This window comes from Nansenia antarctica, assembly GCF_963989245.1.
Source record: "Nansenia antarctica genome assembly, chromosome: 13".
Lineage (NCBI taxonomy): Eukaryota > Metazoa > Chordata > Actinopteri > Argentiniformes > Microstomatidae > Nansenia > Nansenia antarctica.
Window position 1 is genome coordinate 21,682,789 of NC_137683.1, and position 25,005 is coordinate 21,707,793.

Sequence of the window (25,005 nt, forward strand, 5' to 3'; positions counted from 1 at the left end):
TAACTTTACAGCTAGGTCGTCATTGTATAAGACATTTTTCTAAATTGACTAATCTGTATAAATTCATGTAAAATAAAATAAATAAATAAATAATATCATATGTGTTTTACAGTATGGCGTCTCTTCTCAACATGAATGAAGATCAGCTGCGTTGCTCCATCTGTTTGGACATCTTTAAAGAACCTGTCTCAACTCCATGTGGTCACAACTTCTGCAAGCGTTGTATCCTCGACTACTGGGCCACCACCATAAGAGACCCGACGTGTCCCCTGTGTAAGCAGACCTTCAAGCAACAGCCTGAACTACGGGTCAACACCCTGATCGCGGAGATCATCGCGCAGTTCAAAATAGCGCCTCGCGCCCAGAAAGACACGTGCTGCGGGGACGGGGTAACGATTGAATACAGTGACGTCATACACCAGGGCTGCATTCGTAAATTCGCTCTGAGAGCGCCAGAGCGCACACTGGGTTCAACGTCACCAAGTAATTTGATTGGACAAGAGGCATTCCATGAGTGCTGATCAGATTTCCAGAGCGAATTTAGGAAGGCAGCCCAAGTGTCCATTTCCTCCTGATGAATATAAAGGGATACACATTTTGTATTGCTGGTGCACATTCTGAAAAATCTTGTCTTGACTGACGACACTAATGAATTGACACCCTTAAATACAGGGCATTGTCATTGTGGTAAAGTTAAGAAAAAACGAATAATAACATGACTAAGTCAAAATCAACCTCTATTTCCCCAAGTCTGATTCTGTAGATTCAGGGGCCACAGAAAGATGGGTGCAGCACATGATCCAGGTCAGACAGAAGAAGGTGGAGGAGATAAAACACTCAGTGGAGCTCAGCAGAGTGAGTCTGATAACAATACTCACTGTATCATTTATGTGGCAGGTGGAGGCTAGTGAGGGTAGAAATTGGAGGACGGGCTCATTGTAATGCATGGAATGAAATGAGGAACGGTATTCCGTGCCATCCATTACAGAGAGCCCGTCCTCCAATTTCGACCTCCACCAGCCTCCCCTGTTAGGTGGGGCAGAGCAGAAGCTATAAAATATGTCTCATCCAATAGTTGACCAAATTGACAGCACATTTCCTGTGTGTGTGTGTGTGTGTGTGTGTGTATGTGTGTGTGTGTGTGTGTGTGTGTGTGTGTGTGTCTGTGTGTCTGTGTGTCTGTGTGTCTGTGCGCGCATGCCTGCGTGCGTACCTGCGTGCAACTGTGTGTATATTTCTTTTTCACATTTGTTTCAGGCAAGTTCAGAGAAGGACATGGGTGTCAGTGAGCAGGTGTTCACAGCTCTGCTGAGCTCTATTCAGAGAACCAAGGCTGATGTTATTGGGGGGATGGTCGAGAAGCAGAAAGCTGTGGAGAAGCAAGCGGAGGGCCTCATCCACGAGTTGGAGCAGGAAGTCACTGACCTCGAGAGCGGGAATACAAACGCTGGATTGAGCGTCATTCTGCCCCAGGTGAGTGCGCCTCCCTCTGGTCAATTTGAATGTTACAACCGAGGAGTTGAATTGAATCAATGCAAATCAAAATTGTACATTTTAAAAATGTTGGCATTTAGCAGACGCCTTATTCCAAAGCGACTTACAATCGATACATTCGACTAAGCAAGTGAATCATCAATTCACCAGTTGTAGCAGGAAGAGTAATCTAGCTCAGGCCAGGGGCCATTGGCAGTCGTCGTGATAGAAGAAAAGTAAAAAAAATAATAATAATTATAGACACTGGAAACAGTACAAGGGGGGCAGTAGAAGTCTTAGGACACACAGTATAGGGGAAAAGCTAGTGTCTCAGGAGACGCAGTGCTGGGTAGTGCAAGCTGCCCACCGGGGACTGGGATCGAATCCCGGTCTCGCCAGACCCGGATATGGCCAGGGCACACAGGGAGCGGCATATTGAGCGGCCGCTCCCGAGGGCGGTATAGGACTATTTCCGGACAAGGATCCGTCGCGCAACACCGCCCCCTGGGTGCCGGAATAACGGTGTCGGGCTCGAGGAGCCAGTCAGCTAGTCTGCCTGGCGATCTCCTCTGGGGCTGCCGGCTACGGGGTCGGGCGGCGGATCCTACGCAATAGGCAGGGGATAATTGGATGCTAGGTTGGGTTCAATTGGATACCAAATTGGGTGAAAAAGGGATAAAATATTTTAAAAATATATTAATAAATAAATAAAAGGAGACGCAGTGCTGGGGGGTAGCAGGTCTCAGGAGACGCAGTGCTGGGGGGTAGCAGGTCTCAGGAGGAGCAGTGCTGGGGGGTAGTAGATGTCTCAGGAGGAGCAGTTAAGGTGTCGCCTGAAGAGATGGGTCTTCAGTCTCTGAGGGAAGATGGGTAGTGACTCTGCAGTTCTGACAGCCATGGGCAGCTCATTCCACCAGCCAGTGTAGTGAAGAGACGTGACCCGGCAGCGCGACTGCCAAGTTGGCGTAGAGGTGCTGGGGCCAGTCGGCCAGCAGAGGTGGAGGAGCGGAGTGAACAGGCTGAAGTTTGGGGGGTGACCATTGCCTGCAGGTAGGCAGGGGCTGTCCCTTTTGCTGCCTGGTAGGCAAGCACCAGGGTCTTGAATCTGATGCGAGCTGCTATCGGGAGCCAGTGAAGGGTGCAAAGGAGGGGGGTGACATGAGAAAATTTGGGGAGGTTAAACACCAGACGGGCAGCAGCATTCTGGATGTGCTGCAGAGGTCTGATGGCGGAGGCGGGGAGCCCGGCCAGGAGTGCATTGCAGTAGTCAAGGCGGGAGATGACCAGTGACTGGGTCAGGAGTTGCGCTGCTTTTCTGGTGAGGAATGGTTATATCCTTCTGATGTTGTAAAGGAAGAATCTGCAGGAGTGTGCTGTCGCTGTGATGTTCTCCGCACAGGATAGGCGGTTGTCAAGGATCACTCCAAGGTTCTTGGCTGTCTGGGAGGGGTTTACAGTCGAGTTCTCCACTGTGATGGAGAAGTATTGGAGAGGGCAGGCTTTCCCAGTGATGAAGAGTAGCTCAGTCTTGCTACTTATATATGAGTGTGTGTGTTTGTGTGTTTGTGTGTGTGTGTGTGTGTGTGTGTTGTGTGTGCCAGATATGTCCTGCCAGTGGTCTACTGAGTTCTATCAGGACTGTGGTGTCCCAGCTGGAGGACACTTTCACAGAGGAGATGAAGAAAGCCATGGATAAAGGTTAGTCAACTTTATTGATACTCACATATTTGACAAGTTTACAAAAATAGTTTCATGAATGACTTAGAATGAGAAGTTGCTTAGATTCCCATGTCATTATGTAATGACCTATTTTCATCTAATATTACTAGGGTTGTCAATGTCAATGTGTTAACGCTCGCGATTAATCTGGAAATCAAATTAATCATATTAAAGTTCCACTGACAGATAACACTGTAGAGGGGTTTCAAGACAGACTGATTTGTATACTGGGTTGTAATAATGAAGACGGTCGTTGGTTACATTCGTGACTTTGGACCAATCAAAGTAATGAAGGGGCGGGATAAACAAAAATGTCACAACAAGATGGCAGCTACTTCACTGGGAATTAGGATATCTTCCACTACAGTATCTGAAATAAATATACACTATTTTGTATGGAAAAAAAACACAAAACTTTCTAAACATGTTCTCTTACTAAGCTACTCTGTTACTAGCATAGAAATGGCCACAAAGTTTGTGTTCACGTGTGTGCACATCTGTGTGTTTGCTGAGCATGTGAGGAAGATAGAATGATGAAAAAATGTTCTAAGGCAATAGACTGACATTCATTCTGAGAATTTCAGACTATGCTTGTCTGTTACCAGCTAAAATATTATAATTATATATTAATGTTATTCAGAAATCATCAAAACTAATCTGAGATCATTATAATGAAGTAAAAAAAAAAATCTGATTCCTCTAACCAGTTCGTCGTGCATTTCTTTATTTCATATTCCATGTTTCATCTCCCCCCAAACATAGTTTAAATGTGTTATTTCTACAATCTATTATTGTGATTAACTTGATTAACATTTTTAATCGATTGACAGCACTAAATATTATGCAAACACATTCATGATCACTGAACAATAAATGGCAGTTTAAAAAACGCTTAAAGTGAAAACATTACATTTTAAATGACAATTTAAATTCTGACTGTTTCTTGATTTTCCTTGTCTTGTTCTTCAGGCCTAAAGGAGCTGAAGAGCTATGCAGGTGAATGTGCTTTTCTACAATTCACAAACTCATATTCATCATATCCCTCATATCCCAATAGGATAGTCCTGCTCAGATGTATTGCACATATCCTTTAAAACATTTATTTTATGTGCATTTATATATTTAACCCATGATGTGCTTTTTTTCCATTTGTATGTGTATTTAATATAGTATTGTCTTTGTATTGATTTGAGTTATTTTTGTCTATAGCTTTTCCATACTGTGTCATGTGTTTTAGGTTATCTGTGGACCCCAGGAAGAGTAACTTCTGCATGAGCAACATGCCTGACCCTGACCCTGACCCTAACCCACCCTTTTTACTCTGCCCTAGTGGACATTGATCTGGACCCTGACACGGCCAACAACTTCCTGTCTGTGTCCAAGGATGGGAAACAGGTGAGACACGTCAGCAAATGGATCAACCTCCCTTACCACCCCAAGAGGTTCAACAAAAGCATCAGCGTGCTGGGGAGGAGAGGCTTCTCCTCTGAGAGGTTCTACTTCCAGGTGCAGGTGTCTGGGAAGACTGACTGGGGCGTTGGAGTAGCCAGAGAGTCCATCAACAGGAAGGGGAAGATCACTCCGAGCCCAGTGATTGGCTACTGGTCTGTGTGGCTGACCAGAGGGCATGATTATACGGCTGCGGACTCCTCAAACATCCTCCTCTCCCTGAGACAGAAGCCCCAGAAGGTGGGGGTGTTTGTGGATTACAAGGAAGGCCTGGTGTCCTTTTATGATGTGGAGGCCAGGGTTCATATCTACTCTTTCACTGGTTGCACCTTTATTGAAGCGCTCTACCCATTCCTGTGCTCCACTGTCAATGATGATGATGAAAACTCAGCCCCATTCGTCGTGTTACCTGTCAGTCAGAGAGACTGATTGGTTCATATCAAAATAGGGGCGTGATCAAATGCTTTTAAAATGAGCATTTAAGTCTAAACAACTCTGATATGTGAATTGGGATTCCTGAATCATGACTGTGATAGGTCAGTGTCGTTACAGTGTTGAGTTTTGTGTGAGCAGAGTGGGGTTTCGTTGCTATGGCTACTGCCACATGTATGCACAATATCATAACGTATTAATATCAAAACATATTAAGTCTGTTTAATTTCTCAATCTAATCAAAGCTGTGAATTATTTTGTTAAGGCAAAAAAATAGAGACATTGATGAATACAGTGGAAAGCTTTGCTGTAATATATAATACAGTATAACCACAATAAAACATTTGTTTTGACACCACTGGAAATGTTTTCCTTGAAGTCTATAGCAGCACACAAAAAAATATGAATTAGTATTGTGACGGCGACCCAGAGCTATTCATAAAACATTTGGGGCTAGAGCTCCGGATGCCCAGGCCTAACAACGTCACTGTGTGTGTCTTGTCACTCAATAAGAGTTCCTGAAGTCACTTTGTAAACGGTGAATGTGAAGAGTGAACATGTTCTCAGAGAGGGGGGCATACTGACCAGGTGAGAACACTTTTACAGAACAACGATTGCACCAGGGATCACCGATGGTCGATGTCCAGGTGTCCACATCTGCCATCGTGGCAGCAAATGACACACCCTCCAGGCCCTGGGTTTGTTACAGTTGCAATTGTACCTTTTTGACATAATAGCAGATGATTTCACCCAAAGTGACGTACAACAAATACATTTGTCTAAGTAAGTAAATCATCTGTCATCAGTCATCGTAAGAAAAAGTAATCTATCTAAAAGTAATCTATGACCCTATTGGCAGTATATGAAACAGTGTTTAAATAATATTCAGTGCAACTACCAACCACCTCCACACCCACAGTGCCAACCTCAACCCACCCACCCTCCCCCCCTCCCCACACCAATGTTGTGTCCTGTTTATACCGCCAGTGGGCGCTAGTATGCTAGTGATGTATGCAGTGACGGAAGTGATGTATGCACTGACGGATGTTAAGAAGAAAAGGAGTTGAATAAACGTGCGAAGTGAAGAGCAGCTGCGTGTCTCCCGGTCTCATTCTTTCCTAACTACTTTCTTACTACAGAATACCACAACCAACCCCGCTGCCCTCCGTGGAATCCACAAACATACACACCACATTGAGGGCTACTTTTAGAACTAAAGGCTGAAATTAAACAAATTATCCCATAGCATCATTTAAATGCACAATGTTGACTTTCCTTGTGTTTTCCGTGTGTGTGTGTGTATGTGTGTGTGTGTGTGTGTGTGTGTGTGTGTGTGTGTGTGTGTGTGTGTGTGTGTGTGTGTCTGTGCATATGCGTGCGTGCGCTGCGTGCATGTGTGTGTGTGTGTGTGTATTTACTCATTGCAGTGACAAATGGACAGGTTATACAGCGGAGAGATAAAAACTTCTAAAACTATTAGCTTGAGTTACAAGACCAGAAAAAAACATCTTCAGATGCAGGTTGTGTGGTCATGAAAAAGCCCCTGCTGTGCTCTTCCTGCCTGCCTGGGTTACAGAGGTGGGGTTTTCTAGTGTGGTTTTTCTAGTGTGGTCTGTCCTTCAGACAACCACACCTTCAGAAAGCCATATATTTATCTTGATATTGATCTCTGATATTGACTGCACACACATCATGGTGTGCATCACTTTTTCCACACTATACTCTGATACTATAATTGGAGGTCCTGTACTTGAGTGTTCAGATCTTCTAATTTAATATGACAGATACAGAACATATTGATAATTGAAGATTATACAATTTATGCACAGGTCCAGCACTTATGTTGAGGCAACAGCACCTCTAAAATGATTAGAAAGCACACACACAGACACACACACACACACACACACACACACACACACACACACACACACATGCAAGCATGAATGCACACTCGTGCAAACACAAACACACACTGTTGCGTGAGACATTTTATTCAGCAGAAGTCTCCACGTTTAGTCAACCAAAGTAGTTTGCTAGCATCAACCTAGCTAGTTATCAACGGACAGAAAAAAGACATGACATCACACTGAGTTTGGCCTTGAGAAGAGAACGATTTAATTACGTGCATGCTCATTAGTATCACCACCTGTCTGTCACACTCGCACGCTATAATGATGTCAGGTAGTAGCATAAACATGACTTTGTCTTTATACTGAAATAAGCAAATATAACACTCACAAACACAAGCACACACTCTTGCACACATACTGTGTACACACATATTAACTTATGACAACAAGCAGAACCCGTTTTCTATTCTCTAGAATCAACAGGTCATCACCATCAAGCAGGCCAACAGAGATTCATCATGACTCAGTGAGCAGTTGTGGGAGTTCAGTGTCATCAGAAGCTCAGGTACACAGGTACACCCAGTGTGTGTGGGTGTACCTGTGCTAGCCTGGGCCATCCGCTCAAAACCAGACTCACTATTCTCACCAATCAACCTTCACTTCAACCTTTTCTTTGCATAGAGCTGGACTCAAAATGATTGACTGAAACCAAAATAACCAGGCCTCAAGCTTTATGAAATGTGCACAATGTCTAGAAATACAGATAATCAAAAAGCCCACAGCTACATGTTTGATTCAGTTAAACATTATTTCCTGTTGTTACTGTGGCTGAGGCACAGGAGGTAGAGCCGGCGTCTAATGATCACAAGGTTGGCAGATCGGTGGTTCGAACCCTGGCTGGCCATATGTCGAGGTGTCCTTGGGCAAGACGCTGAACCCCAAATTGCTCTTGATGAGCGGGTCGGTGCCTTGCATGGTAGCTTGCCGCCATTGGTGTGAGAATGGGTGAATGAGTGAATGAGAGGCTATTGTAAAGCGCTTTGGAATAAGGCGCTATATAAGTCTGTACATTTACCACCTAAGATAACCTAATCAGTGGTTCAATCAAAGTGCTGCTATGACAGCTTACATATACAGTGACCAACAATACTGCTATTACACTCAACAGGCACAAGTTCATCGACTGATGCACTTGCAGCAGAAGCTACACAGCTCAGCCTGTGGTCACCTCGCTGGTGTGAAGAGTCTTCCTGTATGCCTGACAGAACCAATAGTGTAGGTAGAAAAGAGGAAGTTCCGACAAGATTCTCCTGTTGGTCAGGGACCTACATTGGTCACAGTGACATCATCAGAATGAGTGACTGAAAGACAGTCAAGATAGATAGATACTTTATTGATCCCAGAGGGGAAATTAAGGCGTTACAGCAGCTCAGACTTCAAACAACAACCAAATGATGGTGATGGTCGAGAAATGTATGTTCAAAACCCAACAAGCATTGGCCTACCTACATAACCGTTTGCAATAAGTAATATGTTTCTATTAGAGAAATAAGTCTCACTCTCTCAAGATTTTTTTCTCTCTTACTGTATTTATAAATTGGCTGCTCGTATTCTGTTAAACAACCGTCATTCCTTGCTTTGCTTGAAGATGCTTTCATTATTTCTAAGCCGTTTCCCCTAACCTATGACCTCTCAGTAACCCATCTTGTATCATTCTTATAGCTATTTTGACTTTCTGATCAGCAGTGGCCTGTACCGCCCAGCAGACGGCAGCATACTTCCATAAATAGGGAGCCGAAGGCTCAGAAGCTTGTCAGATGTGCTAGAGAAGGGTAAGCACAAACATTTGTAGTGTCCCCATTTCCTGTAGTAGTGACTGAGTTCATACTTTTCAAAATATACAAACGTATATAAAAGTATAATAATAGTTTCATATGAAAATACAACTTGCAAGACACTGTACTGCTTGTAGTCTTCTTCTGCAGGGTATGCAGTCTCTACAGATCATGCCTTCAGTCAGTGGTCAGACAAAAATCAGGTTTAAAATATTTTTATTAAAACATCATACATTTAAGGAAAAACGGAGTGGCAAAAACGTAATGAGTTTTAAAAAAAAATAATGCTATACAAATAACAAAACATGTTAAGACAAACAAATCTACATTAATTTAGCTGCAGTCCACAGATCCAATGATCAACATAATATGTATTCTCCCCTTGAAAAAGTATGGCATGTTCATAGTTGTCTCTAGTCCTGGGGAGCCACCAGGCTGAAGATACTAGGCCGGTTTCCCTCTACACAGATTAAGCCTAGTCCTGGTTAAATAACATTATCATCAATAGAAAAAAATCATTGAATACACATTGGGGTCTAGGATTAGTCTTAACCGTTGTCCCGGGAAACTAGCCTTTAGAGTATTGCCTACCTGCTCCACTACCAATTCACTGCTCATTAAATCCTTTAATTGCTCTATCAGGTATTAAAAACAAGTCAACAAACCAGAGATGTGGGTTCCCCAGTAGTGTTGATGAGCTCCATTTCAATACATTCATCATGTCTCAACATCATTTCCATGTGTGTACTGCATCCTTCCTGACTTACCTGTTCATGAGCCTGCATGCTGAGCCAGCACCTCCCCAGAGAGCCCCTCCCAGTTAGGATGATCAACATGACTTCATACAAGTGAGATATGGGGAAAGGGGACATTCTGAATAACACTATAGCCTATCCGACTCACCCATGACACAAAAAAACCTATTGGGCAGTGAGGAGGAGGAGGAGGAGGAGGAGGGGAGTGTTATGATAAGCAGATTTGTTAAGCGATTGTGATTGAGCACTTTACGTCGAAGAGATCACAAGATATGATTCATTGCATGATGTGAATTCACATTGGTATAGTACAGGACGCCGTCGTAGAGGGTAGGGCTATTCCCTCATTAATCAGGCAGAGAAACACGAATCAAGAGGAGACTGAACTGCGGCCGTCGAGTCTGACGGGTTGAGAGGGACCCATTGATTGGACTCAGGAACGACAGGCTGATCATTAAACATTATGTAGTAGTCTACGGTCAAGATTTAACGGGAAACAATTGATACGGTCAAAATCACTACACAATTCAGGTCTTTATTAAAAACATAAGTAAAGACAATAAGGAAGTACATTTATCCGCCTTGAGGTTGATCTACCATCTCCAGATAGGCTAAGATATCCAACTAGCCAATTGACACTAAGCCGTAGGTGTTTATTACGCTGTGAACATTGTCGCAGAACGCAACCTTTCAAATTCTGTATTTAGCATGACTTAAACGATGGAACGTGCAAGTGAAATTTCAAAAGGAGACAAAAGGTTTTGTTTTGATAAACAGTCCCGAGTACTTATATTAACATCCTCGTTTGAAACTTGATGCAGGAAAATCACTGTTTCAGGGAGCTCATATCATATCACATACAATATCAGAAGACTAAATATTGGAACGTAAAATAAAAACCGCCTGACTTAGGCTTGGTGCCGAATGTTAAAATAGCTAAAGCACAATAATAATAATAAAAAAAAGAAAATAAAGGGCAAAACAAGACGAGGGTAAAAAGTTTTTTCTTTTTCTTTTAAGTCTTTAAGAAAGACATGGCGTCCGCATAACAACTCCTCCTGTGTGCGCTCCAGGAGAACGTAACGCGCTCAGCCAGACGAGACGAGAGGGTATAGCGCCACGTGCACCAGGAGACGAAGACGACGGAGACGACGGCAATCTTGTCGGATAATTTTTAACCTGGAAAGAGAGCAAACCACACAAGTCAGCCGCCTGTAGCACACCAGAGCACGCGTTCCATTTCTACGATATATGCATTCTTACAAAGACAATGTTGTGAACGTTTTATTTCTTCCCCCCCCCCCCCTTTTATCATGATCAGCTCAAGTGAATACCACTTTCTCCCTTTAAAACTGCTTGATACCCGTCTACTCAATCTCTGCTAGTGAAAACAAGGGCCGGCGAAAGATTCACTGAAGAGCTTTCTTTACGTGTTCTTTACCCTCTATAACGCAAGGCAGCAGGCCATTCGTTCTTTAAAAAAAACTGGGGCTTACAGTTGTGCTCAGGCGTACCCCTCAGACTGTCATGGGGGCCCGTAATTAGGAAAGATACTATTCAGCCTTTCAGGCCGCGTTAGGGCGGCCATTGTAGCGCAGGCCCATTCTCACCTTGATTCACATGCCGGGTTGCGTTTAGTACGAGTAGCGTGGCGGCGGCGGAGGCAACCTGTCAGCATAGGGGTCCCTGGGGCGAGGCATTCCATACATCGGGGCCCTAGAGACGGGGGAGAGACGGGAGCGCTCGTACGAGTAGCCGTTACCCGCCGGGGCGATCGGGGGAGGGGGGGCTCTTCTGATGGGGCTGCGGTCCCGGGCGTAGTACGCGGACGGAGGAGGGGGGAGGGGGCGACGCTCGTAGGGGTCATGGGGAGAGGTCATGAGACGCTCCCTGACAATGGCAGAGGGAGGCGGTGGAGGGGGGGGTATAGAGCCAACGCGCCTCTCCTCGTAAGACGTAATACCGTAAGACGGAGCACCGTAAGGGCGAGCTCTGTATTTCTCGTAGTAATCCACCACCCCGTAGCTCTCTCTCTCGTGCTCATAGGCTCGCTCTGGGTAAGGGGCTCGTCTGGGTGGAGGGGGTGGTGGCGGGGGAGCTGGGTAGCCATGGCCATGAGGATGAGGGGGTGGGTGGCGACCCCTTAGATAGCTAGGAGGGGGAGGTTCATGCCTATCCCCACCAGGGTAACGGGGGGGCCAGTATCCCCCCCTCTCAGGGGGAGGTGGTGGGTAGTCTTCTTCCTCATCATGCCTGGGTCGGCTCTTTGATATCTGGACGTGGATACGTTTGCCTAGGAGAGAGATGAGCAAAAAGGCAGCAACAAAAACATGGTTTAGGAGTGAGTGAAAGAAAGTAATATAACACTGTCAACCAAAACACCTAGAGGAGGGTGAGACTGTTTAATAATAATATAATATATGCCATTCAGCTGACGCTTTTATCCAAAGCACCTTACATTGCAGTGGATGCATACATTTTTCAGTATATATGGTCCCAGCGGGAATCGAATCCCCCAACCTAAGCGTCGTTAGCGTCATGCTCTACCACCTGAGCCACAGATGACCACAGACCCCGTAGACTACCTCACAGCCCTAAGAAACTAAGAGATGTCAAGAGATGTCCAATACAGACAGACACAGTTCAATCATAAATCACATTGGGGGGGCTTTTCTTACCCTGGAACTCAGCGTTGTCCAATCCCTTAATGGCATCCATAGCCTCGTCAGAGTTGGCCATGTGCACAAAAGCGAAGTTTTTGACGATGGCGCACTCTGAGACCGTGCCGTACTCTTCGAACAGGGTGCGGAGCTCGTCGTCTGTGCCTTTCTCTACGTTGGCCACGTGGAGCTTGATGGAGCCCTGGTTCTTCCCGTGGCTAGCCTCCACGTTGATGGGGATGCCGTGGAGCTTGTGCAGGTGCAGGGTTTTGATGGCCTTGGTGGCAGACTTGCGGTCGTCCATGTGTACGAAGGCAAAGTTTTTGATGATGGCGCATTCCGTGACGGCCCCATACTCAGAGAAGAGAGCCTGGATTTCCTCTTGGTCTGTCTCCCTTGGGAGGTTGCCGATGAAGATCTTCACCATCCTGTAGCAGTGTGTTTACAAAGCCTGGAGGGAAATAATATAAAAGAACACATCAGTGAAATCATGACACTTTCTGTGATTAACTGTGCTGCTCCAAGTCATATTCAAAGGAAAGGAGGCAGGTGCACTTCCTAAAACAACAAAGTTAGATACAGACCACAAACCAGCCCCTTGCAATCCATACAAGGAAACAGGTGTTTCCCTCTGAAATGACATAACTGATAGTGATTTGTAAAGCGTAGCGAACAACGCGTTGGAATCATGTCCAAAGAAAGTTTATGTCTCGATCTGACAGAACCAGCAACAGAAATATCGTCCACACACAACCCACAAGGACCTAGCTAAGCTAAGCTAACGTTAGCGTGGGTTAGCGTTATTAGCCACCCATTCATTCCAGTGGTACATTTTCAATCGTCCATTAGCCAGCCCAGCGTGATACTACCGCAACACAGAGCTAGAATAAGCGAAGGCATCAGCATATTATAATAACAGAAACACAATTAGGCTAAATAACAAGCTAGGTAGCATTAAGCTTTAGATGACTTTTATAAACCCTAGCGAGCGAGCGAGCCACGCCAAGGCCCACAGAGGAACCATCCGATGGCCTTTCAGTTTCAGGCATAAATATGATAGTTAATGAAGCTAGTATTCCAAAAAAATATCACACAAACAACGACTTCGTGTCTATCATACATACATTTGTGTAATGTTGGTTCGTAATTTCACCGAGGACGTTTGAATGGCACACTTACTTACCACGAGTTAACCAGACGCACGCAGTGGGGGGAGAAATGGCAACAATGGCGGCCCTCGTCTCGGTGACTGGAGTGGAGAAATCCCGCCTACTTTGAACGCTTTGCCTCAAGTCATTGGGTGGGTGCGTTCGTAACGTTTCTCTGACAGCGCCGGAGCGCACACTGGGTTCCACGTCATAAAGAGACCGAGTGATTTGATTGGACAAGAGGCGTTCCGCGAGTGCTGATCAGATTTTCAGAGCGGATTGACGAACGCACCCGTTGTTTTTTTTAGAGAGGCATTGTTCTATGATTACCTTGTGTGGCCGTTACGAAACTGTATTTGCAACCATTCAAACCACCAATGCAATGACATTGAAGTTTGGTACAGTGTAACAATTTACAAACAGGCAGTAGGTTTGTATTGTTTATTGGCGGGATAGTTTTTTGTATATGCTATACTCTGTCGATCGAGCTCAAGTTACACAGCATGACTGTCAAATAATGTGTAAAATACACGCACACACACACAGACACAAAACACACAAACACACACACAAAACACACAAACACACACACACAGACACAAACACACACACACAGACACAAAACACACAAACACATGTATTCTCTCATAATCAAACCTATCTATTGAATGTAAACCTCTACTTAAGTAGAAAAGAGCTAGGTAGAAACCTCAGGAAAAAGGGCTTAGGCTACTGACAATAAGTGTGAGGACTTAATAAGGCTCTCTGTCCACTGGTGACTGTTCACCCTCTCTGTCTCCTGCCTGGCCATTCCCCAAAAGTGTTTGCATACAAGGTCAACAGGCGTGAAAGCATGTCTTTGAAATGGATGTGAAAATCTTGCAGTATAGCATAATGCATAATTTCCCTCAGGTTTCAGCCATTTACTGTATGCTGTGTGGTAGAGACAGGTGCTCAGTCATGGGATAGCCCCTTCTGTAGCTTCTGGAAATATTCCAGGCAACATACCTTTCAGGTAAAGTCCATCTACTAATGTTTACTGTAATAGCATTTCTTGATTCTCAACCACACTCAACCAATGGTACTTCAGCAGGATATACTCTAGGCCACACCCCGGCCAGGAAGAAAACCAATAAGCTCATATTGACACAGCCCATGGTGTCATTAAGCTTGGTATGATGTGTGTCAACCTCGATGTTCTTCTGGAGGTGCAGTACCCTCATGTTCTAGTGTCCAAATAGCAGTGTTCTATTCTTGTTTGCATGGGATACTTCAGTTCTCTATATTCTAGCTTGTGTTCCTCAACTCTAAAATGTATCTACATACTGGAATTAATCATAATAATCAAATTAACAGAGCAAAGGACCTTTATTCCATCCATACACAGTATGAGGTGAAGTGACGCCTGAATGAGGTGTCTTGCTACCCTAAAGTCTCCCACAGAAGATTAACAAAACGTACAATATGGTCATGAAAATACATTTATTTACAATCGTCCAATAAATATTACTGTGGGGGTGGAAACACAATAAAACAAAACACTAAGTTATTATATAATCTTTGCCAAATGAAGCTGAGCAGTATCACAACCACAGAATAATCTCATGTGTTCATAAATGTCAGTGACAACATTTGACTTCAATCACTGTCCCTCACTGATGACATGAGAGAAGGGAATATGTTTGGGTCTCTGTCCATTTTTTTTCACCACTAGGAGAATTTGTATGAAACTTGGGTAAATGATGGGTCTCGCCATACAGATGACACATTTACGAAATTACACTAATTAGCCTGAATTTTTACAAAAACTATGGTGAAAGAGGTGATCATTAAACACGCCATAATAGGGTGCAAAGTGGAGCATTCCGAGTGTAGCTTAATGCAGTAGGCGTAAAGCCGTACACATTTGGGAATACTTTTTCTTTCAAAATCAATAGAAAGCTCTAAGAAACAAGACTGATTAACTGATCAAATACACACTACAGGTTCCGGTGACTCATCCTGGCTATGCATGCAGGTGCAAGAGGGCCTAAGGCAGTAGGCCTATAGCCTAAGGAATTTGGGAATAATATTTTGAAGTCAGTTATGCAGAATAAATACCAACACTTGGCCTGTATCAATACGGAAACCAGAGATGTGTAACTTCATTGCAGTGAGTGCATACATCTCAATACAATCTCAATACATATGGTCCCAGCAGGAATCAAACCCACAACCTAAGCTTTATTGGCACCATGCTCTACCAACTGAGCCACAGAAGACCACGTAACTAAATAATTTGACTGTGCAAATAGGTTGTCTGAGCGTATTGGTGAAATTTGAGCTTGAAGTCAATAGAGTGAATACGCCCAATATAAAACGTTTTTTGGGTCACAGAAAGTAATTGCAAAAAGTAATTGTAAAACATTATGAACATTGGAGATGACACTAGATTTGAATTCAACATATTCAAAAGTTACAGAGAAAATGGAAAGTTGCCTCAAGGTTATAGAGGCAGGCCAGTTAACAGGGGGTTGCCGGTTCAAATCATAGGGCTGCCAGGAAAATCTGGAGGGATGTGAGCTGGCAATCAGAGGGTTGCTGGCGACCATAACTCAGGTGTCAACACCACGGTTGTGTCCTTGAGCAAGGCTTTTAACCCCTCCACTGCTCCAACAACACCACACTGTAGCTCCCAGCTTTTCCGTTGCAAAAAGGGACCAATAAAGATTGTATTGTATATAAAATGCTCGATTCTGTGAGGGGGGAGTGGTGGGCGGGGGCAATGTATAATACAAAGTCATAAAGTCCTTGCGACACAGAGAGCAAATTCCTGTAGTCACTGGTTGCAGCAGGTGGTGATGTCGTGTCCAGGACGGTGAGGACGACAGGGCGCTCAAACACGACTTCAGTCAGAAGTCTTGACTAGCAGTCTTGGGCCTGTGGTGCCCACTTCCCTCCCTACGGGAACAGACACACACATGAAAATCCATCCTGCACTCCTACACACCATGAACATTCACCGTCACTAAAATGCCCAACAGATATTGCTTAGAAAAAGTGATGTCCAACCTGTAGGCTCTATTAGCAGGACAACCTGTAGGCGCTATTAGCAGGACTCTCCTGGCCTGTTGGTCTGTAGGGTTGCACCGGGTCAGCAAACCGGTAGCGACTCAAATGAAAGTCATCTCAAAGTGACGGCCAACGTCCCCATCAGCAGTCCTGTGGGCGCACCACGCCTTACTACAGGGAAAAAAAGAGTAGGTAGTATAAATAAAGTCTGTATAAGTTAGACACAAGACAAAGATTAAATTAAAAGTGTACACAGATAAAAGAGTAAACTAAATATGGGGCCAATGTAAATGTGATTTGTGGAATCCTGTGGCAACAGGGAACTATTTGGACTAATTGTCTGTAGGTTCAGAGACACTTGGATCAATATTTAGCCGGCCCACACAGAACTCGGAGGAAGGCCTCCAAGATCTCCAGGGACCCGACCCACCCTGGGCACGTACACTTTATCAGGCTGCCCTCGAAAAGGAGGTACAGGACCCCGGCCGCTAAGACAAACAGACTGAAGAACTGCTTCTACCACAGGGCCGTCAAGGCCCTGAACACAGCAAAGGCCTAAGTTCTGGGCCCAGGACAGTCTGGACGGATTGTATGGCAGCTAGTGCTGAGGCACAAACATGTACATTTCAAGCCTGCAAACTGTGACACTTTAAATAACGTGAAAAAATACTTTTGTGCAATATGACAACCCTAGTTGACTATCTGTGCAGTATAGTACAGTGGATTGTGTACATAGCCTTTATTTATGTAAACCAGCTCCTTACCTTCTTGTGATTTTATTCTTTTTCTAAAAGTGTTTTTTTTTCTTCCCTTTCCTAACACCAGGGGAGCCACCCCTCCTAAATTTCGTTGTTTGGTACCTGTACTGTAGCAATGACAATAAAGTCCATTCATTCATTCAACTCCACAACTCTGCAGGTAGAATTAAATAGTTACTTGCCTTGACTTTATGGTCGGACACAGAACGTATGGTCCAGCAGAATCACTCACCTTAGCCTCACGTCTCCTACATACATCCCCTTTCCAGAGATCATGGTTCTAACAACCTACAAAAAGCAAAAGTGCTAAGAACACCAAGGCTTAATTACAGATGTACTATGGATGAAAGGGCATCAACAGATCACAAGCCCATAAACATTACATAATCATCGAGAGGATAGTGATGGAAAGTGAAGGACATGCAGTGTGAATGGGGACTGAGTAATTCAAGAGTGTACCACAATCAGATATAAATCGCAAGCAATTATGCATTGGCCATCGCAATGTTACCAAAATTGTAAAACAATTATTTGTTAAATTACTTGGAGAATAACTTAAAGACTCAAAACGTATATTTCGGGGAGGATGGGCCGCCTTCATGCCACTGATTAAGTTACAGTACAGTACTGGTTCATATGGACTTCCACTGACCCCAAGAGGGGTTTTCCTAAAGCGTCTTGCTACCTGACCCGGAAAGATTGGAGAGTTCAAAACGACGATTCAGATCAAATCTGTTTATTAAAAAGCTTTGAAATCAATAGATATCTGTAAAGAAATAAAATCAAACATAACGCTGCTTTAGGGCATATATAAATCAACAGATAATTGAACAAATGAAATTACACTGTTAGTTCCGTGTCATCGATGTACTAACATTGAGTCGCAAATCTTATGTACTGGACAAGCAATTTCCAAAACCAGGATTTGACAAACCAAAGCGATATTACTAACACGTGTTGGACTGATTATACAACTCATAGTGTGGGGTATAAAAAAACGTGGACACAGCCATAAGTATCTGGAAGACCTCTTGAATCGAGTATCTGGCATTCTTGTTAAACAAATCACACAATTTGCTCTGGAACTAGAGCTCTTCCCTTGTTCACACTATCAGAGGCTTTATCCATTTATATGACGGCGAGAAGGAAAAAAAAAAAAAAAAAGCCGTCTGATGCTTAGCCATTAACAGTATTGTTCAAACTGAACAAGACTAACACCTCAGCCATAACTCTAAGATTTAAACAGTTCAAAAAATTCGAACAATAAAATCAAGCATAACAAAAAAATTATAGAAGAAACAAAACAATTAAAGCAAGGAAGACGAAACCGAAGACATAAAAGCGTTTTTAAAGTACGGGGTGCCCGCAATACAGTATCTTCCAGTAAGTCACAGGCAAACGCAACGCAATCCGCCACAGACGAAGGGGTATAGCGCCACGTGCATCAGGGGACGACGACGATGACGATCTCGCCAGATAATTTAAACCTGGAAAGAGAGCAAATCACACATGTCAAGCGCATTTTACTAATAAAGTTACGCGCCAAGGTTCAGTCAAAACGTCCAGCATTCTTTAAAGGCATATTATCAATCTTAACGGTTTGATATATATCTCTCAGTTGAGGCAGATCTGGTATATTTATGAACAGTGTCTGGGTGCAACATTCTCCTTCCTAATGTTTTTGGTGTTTTAAGCAAAAACTACTGAGTGACCTGAGACTTCTCGTTCCTCGCAAAAGAAAATGGGACTCAGAACTGATGGGTACCTATAGCTAGACAAGTGAGCTGGATGCGGAGTTCACCTTCACGCCTCGTATCTCACCTTCAGTAAAACCCTGCTGGGGGGGGTCTAGTAGGAGTAGCGTGGTGGCGGCGGAGGCACCCTGTCAGCATAGGGGTCCCTGACGCGAGGCATTCCATACATCGGAGGCCTGGACAGAGGGGACAGCCTGGATCGCTCGTACGAGTAGCCGTTACCCGCCGGGGCAATCGGGGGAGGGGGGGCTCTTCTGATGGGGCTGCGGTCCCGGGCGTAGTACGAGGACGGAGGAGGGGGGAGGGGGCGACGCTCGTAGGGGTCATGGATAGAGGACGCAAGACGCTCCCTCACAATGGCAGAGGGAGGCGGTGGAGGGGGTATGGCGCCAATGCGCCTGTCGTCGTAAGACGGAGCACCGTAAGGGCGAGCTCTGAACTTCTCGTAGTAATCCACCACCCCGTAGCTCTCTCTCTCACGCTCATAGGCTCGCTCTGGGTAAGGGGCTCGTCTGGGTGGAGGAGGTGGTGGCGGGGGAGCTGGGTAGCCATGGCCATGAGGATGAGGGGGTGGGTGGCGACCCCTTAGATAGCTAGGAGGGGGAGGTTCATGCCTATCCCCACCAGGGTAACGGGGGGGCCAGTATCCCCCCCTCTCAGGGGGAGGTGGTGGGTAGTCTTCTTCTTCATGCCTGGGTCGGCTCTTTGATACCTGGACGTGGATACGTTTGCCTAAAGAGGAAAACCATGATTAACAGTAAGACAATGGACCCTTCTCAATTCTTAGGAACTTGATTCCTCTTGTCCCCATGTTCTCCCCATCGATGCTTTTTGAGAAGCAGCATGGAGGAGAGGACATGGGGGGAGAATCAAGTTTCTAACAATTGAGACAGATGCTAGTGACAAACTAAGAGATGTCAAGAGATGTCCAATACAGACAGACACAGTTCAAAGTTCAATCATAAATCACATTGGGGGGGGGCTTTTCTTACCCTGGAACTCAGCGTTGTCCAATCCCTTAATGGCATCCATAGCCTCGTCAGAGTTGGCCATGTGCACAAAAGCGAAGTTTTTGACGACGGCGCACTCTGAGACCGTGCCGTACTCTTCAAACAGGGTGCGGAGCTCGTCGTCATTGCCTTTCTCTACGTTGGCCACATGGAGCTTGACTGGACCCTGGTTCTTCCCCCGGCTTGGCTCCACGTTGATGGGTCTGCCGTGTAATTTGTAAAGGTGCAGGGTTTTGATGGCTTTGGTGGCGGACTTGCGGTCGTCCATGTGGACAAAGGCATAGTTTTTGTACTTTGCACATTCTGTCACTTTGCCGTGTTCCGTAAAGAGAGCCTCTATTTCATCTTTGTCTGCCTCCTGGGGCAGGTTTCCAATGAAGATCTTCACCATTCTCTTTACTTCTTCAATGCCAAGACTGCGTGAGAGTGAAGGGACATAGCGGAGCAGTTAAGCAGCAGTATTTTTAAGGAATCTTTCACTTTTTGATAAAATAACAAGTTAGAACAGAGGTCGATTTATGCATCATGACCAGATTTACCTATGGAGTCACCACAGTATAACTAATGATGCTATAGAATGAGGTCTTTGTGCATCTTCAGGAAAATATTACTTTGAAGAGTGCTGGTCCCCATGCAATAACTTGGAAGAAAACTGGACCCACTCCAAAATAGTTTTAACTTGTATTTATTTTTGATTTAATCATAAAATAACAAAAACAGGATACAAGCACTCATGTGGCTACTAGGGTGCACATATGGGTGGATTGGGACTCTCAGATTGTAAAACAAGTCAAGATTTTAAATTAAACTACATTTTTAAAAAGTTCCAAGTTTAAAATTGAAAGTTAAGTTGTCCTCCAATGAGGTAGTGGAGTGATTCTTTTTTGTAAACTTACAACATGTTTGAATGGTACACATATGAACATAAATATACTATTTTTGTACTTTTGTTCTATTTTCTTTTAAAGGTTCTGACCATAGTGACTTATTTTAAGAAAAGTTTGACAGTATACTTATATAATGCATAACTAGTTGGCGAAGCGTGTCGAATCATCAGTTATAACAAAAAAGGGTAGGCCCTATAAATCTACACTAAATGTACAGTCCTTTTCCAAATTAAAAGTTTGTAAAACAGGACGTCCCATCGGCGGCCATTCTGCTATAGTATCGGTCACAGGGGCCAGATGATTGATGGTTCGATGTTCATCTTTTCATCTATACCACTAACGTACTTAACGTTAGCGGTTAATAAAATGGTGGTATTATTTTTCGTTGGACATGTTTAAAAATCGCTGCTTACAACCCTCCGAGATCTAAGGTCGCTCCATATCTTAGTGATAACGTAAAATAAAAACAAAAAAAAGTATTTCTAATAACTAAAGGTTTGTCAAACAGTAGTACCGTCGGCGGCCATTTTGAAACATGGCTGCCTAGGCACCAAAACTGCTCCATATCTTATTCTCTTCACGGTTTAACACATTAATACATAAATACATTAATACATCTACGCTGGCTCTGTGCTCAATGTTGTGCCTTTACCAAACAGTCAACGATGTATCGCCTTAACCGATGTACTAATACTACAGGTACACTGAACAAAGCCTGGCTCGGCGCTATAAGCAAATGGAGCAGGCAGGCTGGCGAGATCATGTGGTGATTTTGAATTAAGGCAAAACCCAAAAAAATGTTTTAATTTGTCAAATTGCAACACTTTAAAAGTCCAACATCGAGGGTTTGAACATAAGTCTAACGTGTTCAGCTGATAGTTAACCCAAGTCTCTGTCCAAGCGACGACAAAGACACGGAACTTCCTTGTTGTCAGCTAACGAGGCGGCTAGCTCGGGTGGCTAACGTTAGCATGTTATATTTTAGCTCGCTCGCAATTAATAATATACTGGGCAGAAGACAAATGAGAAGCCAAAACCATATAATAACATTATCAACAAAAACCAACTCAGCTTATTATTCTGTAAAAACTCACACAAAAGAAACATTACACGTTTTGAATACGGTTGATTAGCTAACAAGCTAACTAGCCAACTCACCTTAGACTGTTGCTACACGACGGAAGACTGCGGCGGAGAACAGCTTGCGGTTTTAGCTGCGACTGCCAAGCCCGCCCACGGCCGACTGTGATTGGTCAATGCTCTAGTCTAAGCCGACTGTGATTGGTCAATGCTCTAGTCTGTAACAAAGCATCTGTCTTATGAATGGGCACAGGCTGCAGGTTCGACCTTACTTACTTTACTCCGGTTTGCTTGTCCAATTTCATTGGATAAACCTGAACACAATCCCCATTGATAAAATCTACAGGTAAATCATTACTCCCGTAATCAGTGATCTAATCTAACATGACTGTCCAAGCATAGCCTACCTTTCACCAATCAACACATCATATCAGATCAGTGCTTCCTAGAGGAAGTGTGATGGCCCTATATTAAACATTATCCCTGAGACCTGCCTTTGCTCGGTGTAAAGTGCGGTACGTTTATCCCAAAAGGCACTATTTCTTCCAATCGTGGCCTGCAGCTATGGACAGAGATCTGTGCCACTAGAATCTGAATCTGAATTACTGACTTACTTAAACAATACAAATTCAAATTATGTGATTCAAAGTAAAAAAAAATATTCAACGTCATTTTTTAAATTCAAATTGAGCAATTCAAATTCAAAGTCAGTAATTCAGATTCACATTCTAGTGGCACAGATCTCTGCCCATATGCAGCCGCTGACCAAAGATGCGGGCTGAGGTGCGCTCTCCTCTTTCTCACTACAAATCAACAATGCATTTATCACATATGGCATACAGTTGTAATTAACACAGTGACATTTTGGGGGGATCTTGTCTCAACAACAGCTGTCAGCAGCAATCAACAATTAATAAGTAATAGGCTACAAAGTGACAATAGTAGGCTACTTTAGCCGCACCATTACGACATGAATCGTCAACACATTGGAAATTAATCAAATAAGCTCCGGGTGTTGTGCCGAATTCTCACTCCCCTTCACGTAGCATTGCGAAGTGTTCGTCTTAACTTTAACCAAAAATATACGATCGCTTGTCCTCTGTTGTAACTGCATGTGCTTTCTAGGGTACCAGGGGGTTGTCACAATGATTATTAATAAATAATATAATACATACATGTATTACTGTAAACTATTCCGTATATAAGTGCTCTCGTAGTTTATTATCGTGGATGTTATAGCATACATTATTATTATTATTATTATTATTATTCAATAATATAAAACATAAATGTATTATTGTAAACTATTATGTATTTAACCCTTGTATGGTCCTTGGGTCTGTGGGACCCATGTTCAATGTTTACTAAAATAAGAAATAAATGTATCAATAAATGATACAATTAATATTTTTTTCAACCTGAGACTCATTGGCCTTGGCTCAGTTTCTGTGAACATGTACACATTTTCATTGAGTACCCACTGTGCACGCCCCCTACACACGTACATTACTTACAGGGTCCTCGGGTCCACTGGACCTGCAGGTATAGTGAGTGTGGAAATTGGAAGCGGGTCGGGGGCAGGTCAGTGACCTCTGGGCCACCCCCCTGCACCCCCTGGCGAAGACCACGAGTCTCTACCTCACCCAGGGGCCGAGTTTTGGGGCCGCTTTGGATAAAAGTGTCTGCTAAATTTACATGTAAATGCATACGCACGCACACGCACACACACAAACACATGCACTCACACACACACACACACACACACACACACACACACACACACACACACACACAAACACAAACAAACACACAATTCGTGGGTAGAAGTTGTTATGGTTAAACCAGGACACAAACTCACATAGAGACACAAAAAAGACACTCACTTGTCTTTACAACAGTCAAAGAGTTGACTGCTCCACAGAATCTTTTGGGGTTGAGTGTCGCCTGGCTGAGCTGTCACTATGGGCCAATGTTGAACAGCCATGTCTGTGTGAAGAGTTCATGTGGAGAGATAAGACACCAGTCAATTTGATCAGCAGCTGTTCTATGATGAGGTGTTGTGGAGATTAACAGTTTGTTAGAATATATGACAACAAGCTGTCAAGGAGATAGATATACTGCAGTTGACTTACTACAGTGAAAAAATAACCAAATAATAGTCTGTTAATATAGTTGTCATTATCACTTTCATTACACGTTTAAAGAGAGAAAACTGATAAATCCAAAGAGAAAAATGTTATAGTTTAGAAGCGGCTGTGGCGCAGGAGGTAGAGCCGCCATCTAATGATCGCAAGGTTGGGAGATCGGCGGTTCGAGCCCTGGCTGGCCACATGTCGAAGTGTCCTTGGGCAAGACACTGAACCCCAAATTGCTCCCAGTGAGCGGGCCGGCGCCTTGCATGGTAGCTTGCCGCCATTGGTGTGTGAATGTGTGTGTGAATGGGTGAATGAGAGGCCGTTGTAAAGCGCTTGGGATGAAGGCGCTATATAAGTGCAGTCCATTTACCATTTACCAAGCATCTATACGCTCTCAAGTGCTCAGGTCTGGCTAAGGACAATACCAAGTACAGACACGGCAGAAAGTGACAGCTGGACAGTCATCCCCCATCGACCCTTACAGGTGTGACAGAGAGTGAAGATGAATGTATTTAATGAACATACCCCCTCATAACAAGATATGCAAATGATGCAGGGCGGGGTAGCAGGGCGCATGGTAGCAGGGCGCAACAAAGCAACAGATTGGACAAGTGAGGATGCAGTCACACAAAACCAGGGAACCCAAATATGCAATAAATGAATATTTATTGATAAAGCAACAAAGGGAACAGAGAGGACTAACAGTGGCAACAAATAAAAGTCATAATCCGAAATAATAATCCCACCACTCCTTCACAGGTACAAAAGGTAATATAACAAATGGAAGCTTTCACATTTCTATTATATAAACATCTAAATTAACAAGACCCAGAAGAAAAACAGCTCAAACAGAAAGAGAGAGAGAGAGAGAGAGAGAGCTGATGACACAGAGCTATTTATAATGAAGGAACAGGTTGATTACTGATCAGGAACAGGTGTGGAATGATGGGAGTGGAACCAAGCATGCGTCTGAGATTTTAGGAGAATGAGAACAGCAGGGGGAGAC

The 25,005-nt window shown here is 43.9% G+C and overlaps 3 protein-coding genes across 5 annotated transcripts in view; 1 reads left to right on the forward strand and 2 right to left on the reverse strand.

Moving 5' to 3' along the window:
• LOC308169420 (E3 ubiquitin-protein ligase TRIM39-like) overlaps nucleotides 1-5,131 on the forward strand; it is a gene marked incomplete at its 5' end in the record, with an annotated part of 12,936 nt that extends 7,805 nt beyond the window's left edge. The window contains 6 exons of the mRNA XM_080544102.1: nucleotides 113-389; nucleotides 751-855; nucleotides 1,258-1,473; nucleotides 3,075-3,171; nucleotides 4,162-4,188; nucleotides 4,523-5,131. Of these exons, the coding sequence (XP_080400228.1) occupies nucleotides 113-389; nucleotides 751-855; nucleotides 1,258-1,473; nucleotides 3,075-3,171; nucleotides 4,162-4,188; nucleotides 4,523-5,070 (1,270 nt within the window). The 3' untranslated portion in view covers nucleotides 5,071-5,131. The remainder of the gene's footprint in view (nucleotides 1-112; nucleotides 390-750; nucleotides 856-1,257; nucleotides 1,474-3,074; nucleotides 3,172-4,161; nucleotides 4,189-4,522) is intronic.
• Nucleotides 5,132-9,240: 4,109 nt separating this feature from the next.
• Nucleotides 9,241-12,603, reverse strand: LOC308169293 (RNA-binding protein 4.1-like; the record flags this gene model as incomplete). The annotated part of the gene is made up of 3 exons (XM_080543973.1): nucleotides 9,241-10,695; nucleotides 11,127-11,809; nucleotides 12,195-12,603. The coding sequence occupies 2 exons, from the start codon at nucleotides 12,601-12,603 to the stop codon at nucleotides 11,151-11,153; spliced, it is 1,068 nt and encodes a 355-aa protein (XP_080400099.1). The 3' UTR covers nucleotides 9,241-10,695; nucleotides 11,127-11,150.
• Nucleotides 12,604-14,791: 2,188 nt separating this feature from the next.
• On the reverse strand, nucleotides 14,792-21,966 carry LOC308169589 (RNA-binding protein 4.1-like). Of its 3 annotated transcripts, XM_080544276.1 has the most exons (6): nucleotides 21,943-21,966; nucleotides 19,880-20,313; nucleotides 18,955-19,619; nucleotides 17,366-18,620; nucleotides 16,376-16,546; nucleotides 14,792-16,264 (listed from the first exon to the last, which is right to left on the reverse strand). In XM_080544276.1, the coding sequence occupies exons 2-3, from the start codon at nucleotides 20,286-20,288 to the stop codon at nucleotides 18,982-18,984; spliced, it is 1,047 nt and encodes a 348-aa protein (XP_080400402.1). In that variant the 5' UTR covers nucleotides 20,289-20,313; nucleotides 21,943-21,966; the 3' UTR covers nucleotides 14,792-16,264; nucleotides 16,376-16,546; nucleotides 17,366-18,620; nucleotides 18,955-18,981. The 3 variants fall into 3 exon arrangements, with proteins under 3 accessions (XP_080400402.1, XP_080400403.1, XP_080400401.1); XM_080544277.1 differs by having other exon boundaries at nucleotides 16,376-17,421; XM_080544275.1 differs by having other exon boundaries at nucleotides 16,376-18,620.
• Nucleotides 21,967-25,005: the final 3,039 nt, after the last annotated feature.